The 11,514-nt window shown below is 37.4% G+C and overlaps 1 protein-coding gene across 1 annotated transcript; it reads left to right on the top strand.

Annotated features, from left to right (window-relative positions):
- The first annotated feature begins 8,632 nt into the window (after positions 1 to 8,632).
- On the top strand, positions 8,633 to 11,099 carry LOC135690880 (uncharacterized). Its single transcript, XM_065208566.2, has 3 exons — positions 8,633 to 8,804; positions 9,634 to 9,804; positions 10,058 to 11,099. The coding sequence occupies exons 1-3, from the start codon at positions 8,633 to 8,635 to the stop codon at positions 10,609 to 10,611; spliced, it is 897 nt and encodes a 298-aa protein (XP_065064638.1). The 3' UTR covers positions 10,612 to 11,099.
- The last annotated feature ends 415 nt before the right edge of the window (positions 11,100 to 11,514 follow it).

Here is an 11,514-nt window from a genome sequence, read left to right as displayed (position 1 = left end):
GATTTGCACGTGGTATTGAGTCACTCAAATAATGCCGTCCAAGCAAATGCTTGTTGGCTTCATCGATATAGTTTAAGTTTTCCGCAGGCAGAACTAGGATCGTGTAGTTTTTGCCTTGTTACTTTGGTAATAAGAACACACAGTATATATAAAGCATACCATAGATAACCTATGAGCATACAGTATGGAAGTTGAGAAAATGACTTATCAAAATCATTGGCCATGCGGGAAATTTGATAAGCCATTTTGTCTTCCGTTCCAAGGTTTATAGAGTCATTGTGATAAGCTTGATTATCTTTCCAATGAATTAGGCAAATTATGGGGCTCCCCGAAAAAAAATTTGAAATCAATAAAAAAGCTTTCCCAAAAATAATTTTTTTAAAATGAATTTAAATGGATCAGAAATGGTGACTGAATCAAACGACCTAAAAAATTTCGTCTCCCCTTCTCGTAAACAAATGAAAGAACACAATTTACGCTTTTAAATCAACCACTTGCAAATATTTTCACGAGACATATATCGAAGCTTATTGGCAATGTTTTCACTTGGAAAGAATCTTTTTCCCAAAAGGAAATTTGAGCTTTTTGGAGGAATAAAGAAGGAAATGAAAATTGAGAGAAAAAAAGAAGAAAATTGTAAGAACAAGAATGTTATTTGTAAGAAATTTAAAGGATCATAATGTTCTAAATTTTCTTTGCCCACTGATTCTTGTCTGAAAACATTGCTTTTGATATCAGTATAGACAGAATCACAGACGTTGATGTTGTATTTTGATAATGACCTTTACTAACTATATCAAAGAAAACTTAGTGTAAAAATGTAATGGCTAGGAACTTGAAAAAAGAGTTTATAAAGAAATTAGAGAAAACCGACTAAAAAATTAATAGCTTTGTTCGGTTTTTTCGAATTTACAGAATCTTTTACTCGATATATTTCCCCCAATATACTGTGTACACTAGCAGCCGGGGGCATAGAGGGCACAAGGAGCACGTGCCCTCCTCTTTTCAAAACCAGCGGTCATGCCCCTATTTACAGCCCACGGAGGTGTTCCCTTTTGCCTTCATGTGGCCCCTACCTAAAGTTGGGCCCATGTAATCTTCATGTATCGTATTCAACGTATTTTGTCTGGAGAAACAAAATTTTTGATTTCTTCTGATGAATTACACTCACCTCACCACAGTATTGCACCACCTCGAAGGAGGGCTAATGGCGCCAGAATTATCAAAAGTCATTGGTGTGCGAATTGATTGTGTTTTTGCGTGGCAATTGGAAATGGGTTTGTAGTGAAACAGCCACCAATCGAAGCCTCAAAATTTTTGGAGCAATTTTTAAAAAAAAACAGTAAGAAAGGTCTTTTAACAGTTTCAAATTTATATATTGATATATTGATAGTAACCGTAACTGCGAACTTTTAAAACCACAAACTTTCCAAACCTTCAGCCTTCTTGAATAAGCTGCATATAGTCGGGCAATGTATTTTTGTGGAGTTTCATGTCAAACCTGAAGAATTCTTTCACTTGACGATTCATGGTTCGTAACGTTTTTCATAGGAAGGCAAACATCTTCAACGATGTGCAAATCTGGACTTGATGGACGCCCTGAATTCTTCTTGTTTGAAAACAAATCGTTGAAAAAATGGTTTCCTTTATTCAGTTAACTTTTTATCTTATATTTGTGTAAGACACTAATTCTTATTTTTCTGGAAGGATTTTGAGCTGAAAAACCTTGCTCAGTCTCAAGTTTCATGGCCTTTAGTGCCCCTAAGTCCAAACGCCTTGAAGCGAAACAGACAAATTCTTTCCTCTCTAACATCAATTTTTTACACCTCCACTGCTCGGTTTCTTGCTACTGAAACACTTTCGAGAAAACACTTTTTATTCTCACAGCTGTTGTGTGGCTGCATCTAACTTGTTCAACAATTTTTCGAAAATTAAAGTCTTTTTTCCCATAACTATTTTATACCGACTAGCCTCTCATTTGACACTTTTTCTCATATCGGCATGTTCGACATTTCTACAAACAAAGACACATTTACTAATTTCAAACTATTTTTCATATGACGTCAGCAAGATTTTCAAGAATTCCAACCCCCTCCCAGAAGAAAAATTGCCATTAAGTACGCCAATTCACTCAATTCATGCATTCAAATGTTTGATATGGTTGAAAAGTTGACAAAAAGTGCCGCCATTTTGAATAATGTGATGCAATGCTGTTGTGAGGGGAATGTAAGTCGAATGACGTTGAATCAAGATAAAATTAATGTTCTATTAGGATTTTTTACGATAGGTGACTTTCATATAATTTGGTCGGTTTTCATATAAATAATCTTAATTCATCGTAGACTCTGATGACGTTGTATGAAAACCAGCATTTAAGATGTATTTTCATTTATTTGCTTCTAGCTCAGCAAAACAAGTATATGACGTATTAAGGTATTGTTTAATGACTACTTAGGGGAATATTGTCAATAGGGCCGATCCAATTGTCTTTTAATTCCCAACCTTAAAACGCTGACCATTATTTTTTCCAAATCTCTAAATGATAGGCCTAGTCTATATGTCCCTAAAGATCTGCTGAAATAGTACAACTCCCCTTTGTCTAGACCAATGTGAAAGACTATTGCACAATGTTCTGAAGCAATGGGATATGGTAGCATTATTGACTACAGTCAAAACTTTCTGTGTTTTTCTGTTTAAACTGTTTTTGCAGTTTTGGTCTCACTTCAACAAAGACAGTGTGATATGTCCAAACTAGCACTATTTCAATTGTGAGAAATGATTGTCCATTAATTCATGAAGTACCCACGAGGAAGATGATAAATCAAAATTCAAACTGATAATTCCATATTTCTAAAGACTCAACTACTTCTCGGGTTGAGCTGTATTTCTATCAGCTAATCTTGTTTTCTTGTATCCACTACGTCATATCTTCTTAAGGGTATCGTCTTTATTTCCCAATCTATTATCCTTGGCACAATAGCTTTAAATTGAATTTAAATTATTTGAACACGAAATGTCCCAAGCGACCAAACTGATTCAAATACTAGCATGCAAAGTCATCCCCAACGCAAAACGATTAAAAAGAATCGATATGATTCGTGAAAAGACATTGGCTATAAAGAAAAACAGCTTTGAATAAGGCAATAGCCTTGCGAAATAAGTGGATACAAGAAAATCTGCGCCGATGCGCAAACTTTACAATTTTCTCTATTTGTTAAGTCTTCGCGCAGGCTAGCTATTGTTTGAAAGGAAGTTTAAGTGCCATGGAACACAAATCCACAACCAATTGGCCTCGAGCTTGGAGTGGAAGAGGTAAGTGTTTTTTCTCCGTTTGAACAGACCTAAGCAAATATCTGCAAACAGCCAGCAAACCTCACAAAGTTTCTTTAATTCCTTCGAATAACAGAGCCATTGCCTTAGAACTGAAATGTTTTAAAGTGTTAATATTATCATACCTAGCACTAAAATTTGCAGAGAAAGATCTATCTTTCTTTATGCAACCACTAGTTCGAAATGGCCAGGACCATTCTGTAAATCAATTTCTTAAGATCTGTATCAAGGACATCTTCACAAAAATGACCATGAGCAGTTAAATCAGACTTTGAGAGATCAAACTGATATGACATTTCTCCAGTTGAAGCTTGACTCGCACTTTTGCTGCTCTTTTTAGGAGTGTCAGAAGATTTCTTAATGACAGGGCTCGTGAATTTTTCTTCGGCTTTTTCTCCCTGCTGAGGGAGACTCGAGCTTGGTAGATCTTGGTCTTTGCTTTTCCAAAAAATAGCGAAATTTTCTTTGTGTTTGCTGAAGCAGCTTAGATTTTTCGTTTCTTGTCAAGCCTTTGGTTGGCACAAGATTCATGAAATGAAAGCAAGAACATTGACCCATGCATTTGAAAACATGCTTAGATGGAAAAACATTTTCAAACAGCTTCATTGAAGGAATCAATTAGTTTTAAAATATCTGTGATATTCTTGTAAATTAAAAACAAGATTTTATAACAATAGAGGTGTGCATTAGAGAGAAACCTTACTGACATGCTATAGCTTACATCATTATTATGTGGTTGCTTTGAATGCTATGAAGAAACGTGTGCTTTTACCCAAAAACCCTTTTTTCTAGAAAATTCCTAGGAGCCCCTTTGGGGCCCAAATATCTGGGGGCCCTTAGTTTTGTGCTTAAAGGTGCACACTGCACACGGTGCGTTACACCACTGCGCATTGGTGTCCGCGTTGTCTGTCTTTTCTTAGCTTCATTACGGTTTCTGCCATTGATGGTGCTGGAGGCATTTCTGGTCTTGGTATTTCATATCGCTCTTGCTTTTCTGTTTATACTATTTGTAACTTCCATATTGAATTCACTTCTAATTGATGATATTCTTTATACACGATGCAACCCTTCAGCTACCCAAACACAATCTTAATTAAGTATAAATATTTTAGTTGAATTAAAAAAGATATAATTGCAATCTAGCATGCTCTCAGCTCTTCGAATACTCCTTAAGTTGTTTCTTAAGGTGACAAATAGTCGGGCGTTCTCTAATATCAATTGAAAAATATCAATTTTCAAAGAAAACTCATTTTGAGTTAACCCATTATTTTAGGTTTATATCAAATTCGCGAAAGGTTCAACTGAAGAGAAAGGCAGTCAGAGGAAGGTTAGGCTTTTGCTGGACTATGAAAGTCATCACATATCACATCACATATTTATCATGTTACATTCAGCAAGTTTCACACTGATGCCCCCCCCCCCCCAAAATTTTATGAAAATCCTCCACTGTTTTCATTGTACGCTGTACGCAACAATTCCTGGCCCTAACCTCTAACAGAAGGCTCTCTATTCACCGACTAGAGAAATTTTGTGTCAAAACAATGCTGTATAGTCTGAGCATGACTGAAGGTCTCTTGTTAAAATTTATCTGCAAAACTCTGCAAAAGGGGCTCACTTGAATGCTTTTTCTTTACCGGGAAATCAAATTTTGGGAGCCCAGAAAAATTTGCCGTTTTGCTTTGGTCTAAAAATTTGCCATTTTCAATTGGAGTATGGCTGTATAGTTAGCCAGTACTTTAAGAATGCGTCAAAATTTAGTAGTACGTCATTAAAGGGGTATCAGCATCTTGGCGTGATTGCGTGATCGGCATATTTTCGATGCATGAATTCGTGAAACAAATTTTTATTATGCGTGAATACGTGAATAGACATTGGCACGTGACCTGTGAATCAGCATTACACATGCGTGATTGCATGAAATGAGTGCTGCAAGTGAGTTTGGAAATGGGTTGCTTTAGTTTTTACAAGCAGAAAGTCTTGGTTTTCGGAGTGTTTTCGTTTTTACAAGCTGCGTTTAAATGGCAGCAAGCTGGAAGTTTGCTGCCGTTTTTGGCTGTGAGAGCTGAGGATCGAGCTTTGAAAGGGAAGCAACTAATCTCAGCTTCCTTCATTTGCAGTTGTTCAGTAAGGCAAGTCACGTGGCCAGGTACTGAGAAATAAAGAGCCAGGGCAGGCGGTTCGGCAAACGCCCAAATGTATGTTGATGTATCTCAGCGCAATTCGTTGAGATTTGGATTAGAACAAGTGCATTGTGTAGATTGTAGAGAAGCAAAATATGAAGATATAAATGCTATTTTTCATCATTTCAACCTTAGCACCAAAACTGCCGAGATGGGCACTCAAATAGGGATAGTACAGGGGCCAACGGGGGTCTGCCTTGTCAGGGTACCCATTTTGCCTTGATATGGTTTATAGAATATTCATATATTTGGCAACATTAAATCGTTATAAAGGATATGGGATTGTTTTTTAGCTCAGAAATTGTACTCTGATATGAACATGACATGGCAGAGGAGACAGGATAGATTATATAAATAGACGCTTTCTATAATGCAGTTATTGTTTCTTAAGTAAAAAATACGTCCTGGGCTGAAGTACAAGTAGATTATTCGTGCGGTTATTCAGTGTTTTTAAATTTACATGCGCACTATAGGCAGAGTCGATACCGCCAATAATTTATTGCAGGGACTCACAGCAGCATTTACGACGTGAGCAATTTTCAACAGCTAGGATGGAACGACACAAAACGAGGTCCGACCCCCGACTCCTCTTCTGCCGTCAGCCTTGGCTAGCCTAAAGGAATTAAATGAAATTTCAAACATAACATACGTAACACGGTGACTGTGAAAAAGTTGATCATATTTTCATTAGTATAAACGTCTTTTAGGATTGTGTGTCAGGTGTTCTTTTTTAAATGGTAGAAATTCCTGTATAAAAACACGATTTTAACAATCATCTGGAGTTAAAAAATTGCAGCTTTCGGGGTTTACCCTCTGGTCTCCCACAGGCGCGTTACTTGTTGACCACACCTAACACCGCATACCCACTTCAACAGCTCACGCTACGCCACTGGATGGTGGCTGGAGTTCATGGTCTTGGGGAGCTTGCAGCAAGACATGCGGATTTGGAGTGAAAAACGCAATTAGGACATGCACAAATCCTTCACCACAGAATGGCGGTATGAGGTGCGTTGGCATTTCTATACGGTTCGCCTTTTGCAACACACATGAATGCCCAGGTCAGTCACTTTTTCCTTATTAACTTCCTGACTCATGTTATCTATCTATTATTACACTCAAATGTACATGTTCTTTTCCTTATACTTGGGGTCCCTAATTGGAAGTTACAACTTTTCAATCGGGAAATAAAACTTTTCTTGGATGCGAGATTTACATGTTCTTGGTGAGTAGAATCGAGTATTTGTCAAATCACTACTTTTATTTAACATAACCTTGCGTAAGTTCTAAATAATAAATAGAATTGACTTACAACCTTGGACAGAAGAACTAAAATGAAGACATTTCTCGTCTTAAACAGCAAATGATTTCGACAACAGCAGATTATTTCGGCATCTTTGTTTGTCTACAACTTTCTTCGAGATTCTACCTAAAAACTACGCTACACGATATATATTAGAGTAAATAGGGGCAAATATTAACATTATGAAAATAATAGATCTTTACTAAATAAGGTTAATAGAAATGTATATCATGTTCATGGCCAATCAGGAAAACGCTGTAAAAGTATCTGATGCAATATCAAAGTACAACGTCTGATGCAATGCCGGTGTCAAATGCGTTTCTGCATAGGCATGCGTTTCTGCATGGGCTGAGACACATATGCGTTTCAAATGTTAAAGTGTAATGGCGGACATGGAGGGCCTAGCTGTGGGATACACAACGCAAGCCTGCAATATAAACAATACCAAAACAAATCGAAGTTCTATATGTTAACAAAATATCAAATACTCAAAAATATATAAACCTCGTCACGCGATAAACTCAAAAGACGAAATTACAATCAAGCTAATGATAAGATGAGCAACTACCATCCGCTTAGCCCATGCAGAAATGCATAGAGAGTTTTAGTGCTATGCGTTTCTGCATGGGGCATCTAAAATCAAAACACCATCGAATTTCATCGCAAATGAATGTTTACTAGCAAGAAATGATTGCAACATTCTGATATAGGTCAAATTTGTCCATGCAAGTAGCATTTTTGAATTTTTATCATTTTTTGTAGTTTGCCTTAGGCCCATGCAGAAACCAGAAAACGCACATCCGTTGAAACACATTTGTGTCCTGTCTAACGCATATGCGCTTCAAGCCATTCACAGCTACGCCCTGCATGTCCGCCATTACACTGTAACACTTCAAACGCATATGCGTCTCGGCCCATGCAGAAACGCATAGCACACCAGACACCGGTATGTAACCGTAACGCGGCATGCAGAAAAACCCATAATTGAAATAGCAACAGCAGCAGCAACAGCAATATAAGCGAATGTCTGAACGATCTGTCTTATTACATATTTGTCTATTTTGCAGATGCTTATACATAACACATTAACTTCTTCGTTTGTTGCATTTTGCCAAGCCATATTGAGAAAAAAGGTAGTCTCCTTCTATCATAAAAGTTTCAACTCGTAGACACGGTTAAACTCCATGGAAAAATTCCATTCCATGGAAAACTCGAACAATTCCATGGTAACTCGAAAACTCCATGGTAGACTCGAACAACTCTATGGTAAACTGCATCTGCAGCAACAGCAAACAGTAAAGGTTATCTCATAAGAATCGTTCTTTTGAAACTTTAGAAAAGTGACAATGAAAACAGCTACAAAATCCTTTATTAAAAATGAGTTTACCTCGTCCTTGTCACATTGACGTGGTGCCACGTCAAAAACCTAGTTCTTAAATGAACGTGCGGTATCTTTAACATATTTCACAATAAAATCCTCGCTGATCAGCTGATCTCCATGTTAGCTAAAGCATTCCAAGGTCCGTGACGAGCTGGGATTTTTTTGTTCACATGCTGAAACATTGTTCAAAATTGCATTTTGCAAAGATCAGCCTCAGCTTGTTTTTAATTTGTTCTTAACTTTTGACCAGTTTTGAGGCTCGTGTTCTTACAAAATTGTTCTTATAAAAAAAGAGTGTATTTGAAAATTAATGTATTAAGTTAAATGATGTCCAACTTTGTCAAGATACGTTCGTTTGTTTAGAATTTTTGGCTTGTACGAGAAATCGTTACGATCCCAAAAGTTCCACTAAAATTTTGTAACATTATTCAGCCCTTTCTAATGCTTACAGTAGATGGTAGCTGGAGTTCATGGACTTGGGGAGGTTGCAGCAAGACATGTGGAGGAGGAGTGAAGTACGCAAGTAGGACATGTACAGATCCTTCACCACAGAGTAGCAATTGCACTGGACCTTCAAAACAGTCAGCCTCTTGCAACACACAAGGATGCCCAGGTCAGCCACTTTATCTTTGTTAATTTTCTAATCTATGTTATCTACCTGTAATAACATTCAAATGTACAAATGTACTATAAATGGGGCCCATAATACTTGTTCGAGCGGTGGGATATGGCATGTTCTTAATCGACAAAAAATTTGAATTATTATACCTGAGATTAAATGATGGAGACTCTGGTACCCAGGATAGGGAAAGCAGAACTATTCTTGGTTGCGAGATTTACATGTTCTTGATGAGTAAAATTAACAAGTAATTGTCTAATTGTCTATATAACCTCTCGTTTGTTGCATTTTGCTCAGTGAAACTAGAAAATGATTAGTTCCCTTCTATCGTACAAGTTTAAACTCGTAGACTCGAATAGCTTAATGGTTAACTGCATCTACAAGGGGGAGCAACAACAAACAGTTAAGGTTGCCCCATAAGTATCATTTTCTTGAAACTTTACAAAGTGAAAAAGAAAACTTTTCCCCGACCAGCTACAATAACATTGTGCCACGCCAAAAAGCTAGTCCGTAAATGAGCATGTGGTATTTTTAATATATTTCACAATATATAATGTTCGTTGGTCACCTGATCTCCCAGTTCGAGGATTCTAAGGTCTGTGATGAGCTTGGATTTTTTTGTTCAATGCGAGATGGTCATTTATTGTAGATTGTCCTTAATTTTCTTTCGTGGTTTCCGATATCTATTTTTAAATTGATGCATTAAATTAGATGATGTCCAACTTTGTCTAGATACGTTTGATTGTTCAAAGTAAAATCGTTACGATCCCAAGATTTCCACTTAATTATTGAATCTTTATTCAACTTATTTGCATGTTTACAGTAAATGGTGGCTGGAGTTCATGGTCTTGGGGAGCTTGCAGCAAGACATGCGGAGTAGGAGTGAAGGTAGATAGGAGGACATGCACAAATCCTGCACCACAGAATGGTGGTAGCAACTGCGCTGGATCTTCAAGAACGTCAGTTTCTTGCAATACACACGTTCCTTGCCCAGGTATTCTTCCATATATAATTCAAAGCTTTATTTGTCAATGAGTGGATTAGCTTTGCTTTGAATGGTAACTTCTAGAGTCAGCAGTGTATGGAAGATCAATTCGTTGCATTTATAATATAAACAGTGATCCATATTTCAATCAATATTATTTGGACATAATTTTTTTTATTGTGACAGTTTCAACTGGTACTGGTAATGGTATTTTTATGTAAAATGTTGATGAAAGAAATATGTAACTAAATTCAATTTTTAGAAATTAACAGCTGCAGCTACAAGTACACATTCTACCAAACACACAGCGATGGAAATATGGTGTATATCGAGCGTCACAGAATGAACTGCGGTGGGAGCGGCACTATCTTGTCCATGTTCCATTTGCAAAAAAGTGGTGGGAATATGCGCTACCAATACAAATGCTGCACAATTCAGGGATCTTGCTCATTGCAGAGCAAAACAACATCCTTCAGCGACGACGGTGGTGGTAATCTTGTCTACTTGGACAGGCATGGAGCTGATTGCGGTAACTCTGGATTTATCAATGATATCAGAGTTGAGAGGAATTCTGCCCACAACAAAGTTCGTTACAACTACTATTGTTGCAACCTTCCAAGCCCATGGGCAAGTCGTAGCACGTGCTACACCAGTTATACTGACTTCACAGACGATGGCGGTGGTAGGGTCTACTACCTTGACAGGCAGACAGTGTCCTGCAATTCTGGTTATGCATTGTCTTACATCAGGCTTCAACGCAACAGCAGCGACAACAAAGTAAGGTACCAGTATCGCTGCTGCAAGGTCAACTATTAACCAACTAGCCTCAGGTGATGAACAAAAGTAACCTGCCTCTATAGAACTGCAACAAGGACACCAGTTTCGGGTTTGATTAATTTTCCTACACTTTATCTAAAATGTTAGCTTATTCTCCGTCAGAATATGGTCTGCGACGCAGGCTACTAAAATGTCAGAATTTTACTCCATTTCAACATGGCCTTTGATCCTCTTCTTACAACTTCGATTCTAATTTTCATGATTTTTTCCGAGAAAGAAAGTCTAGTCCCTCAATACAAAACCTCAGATTCTTATTTGCATCCGTATTTCATTTTGTATCATTTTGTCTTAAGCGTCCAGACTTTCGAGCTATGGATATCGATATCGAATATGCTTTTTAGCCACCTGTTTTTCTCGCATAAGGGAAACATATGGTCACCGGTTTTCACAGGTTTTCAGAAAACAATAGCCACCGGTTTCAATATTGGCGCATAGATAGCATACTCCAAACTGTCACTTCGAGTGGCGACTGATTGCCTCTATTTTGAATTGAGTTGTGTTTGAGAAATGCAGCAGTTGTTGCAGTTGAAATTTTGGATAGAAATTCAAAATTTACAGAGAAACATAGCTCTTAAAAATTTGACCGGTTTTTTGACACCTGTGCAACCGGCCTAGATCCGCGCCTGATTATATCATAACGTTACTCATTGATATCAAATAGCTGCTTAATATTTCAGAATATGTAATCGTTGGCTAAATTTCGCTGTTAATTTAATAATCCTTGATGTCTGTTAATGAAAGAAACACTACCTAAAATTCTTGTTCAATTTGTTTTTTTCAAAGCCTCGAGCAATATATATGTAGTGATTTCAATATTGTAAAATAGGCCATATTTGCATTCATTCATCGATCATGCCAGCACCACGATATCCCCTTACGTCA

Source organism: Rhopilema esculentum, chromosome 4 (genome assembly GCF_057945365.1).
Source record: "Rhopilema esculentum isolate cy_ngs chromosome 4, ASM5794536v1, whole genome shotgun sequence".
NCBI classification, from domain to species: Eukaryota; Metazoa; Cnidaria; class Scyphozoa; order Rhizostomeae; family Rhizostomatidae; genus Rhopilema; species Rhopilema esculentum.
The sequence above is the reverse complement of the archived record's forward strand: the minus strand, read 5'-3'. Positions and strand labels throughout refer to the sequence as shown.

Coding starts and splice junctions, on each gene's coding strand:
- LOC135690880 (XM_065208566.2), top strand. CDS start 8,633: ATGCTTACAGTAGATGGTAGCTGGAGTTCATGGACTTGGGGAGGTTGC. Junction 8,805..9,633: donor CAACACACAAGGATGCCCAG/GTCAGCCACTTT, acceptor GCATGTTTACAG/TAAATGGTGGCTGGAGTTCA. Junction 9,805..10,057: donor TACACACGTTCCTTGCCCAG/GTATTCTTCCAT, acceptor TTCAATTTTTAG/AAATTAACAGCTGCAGCTAC.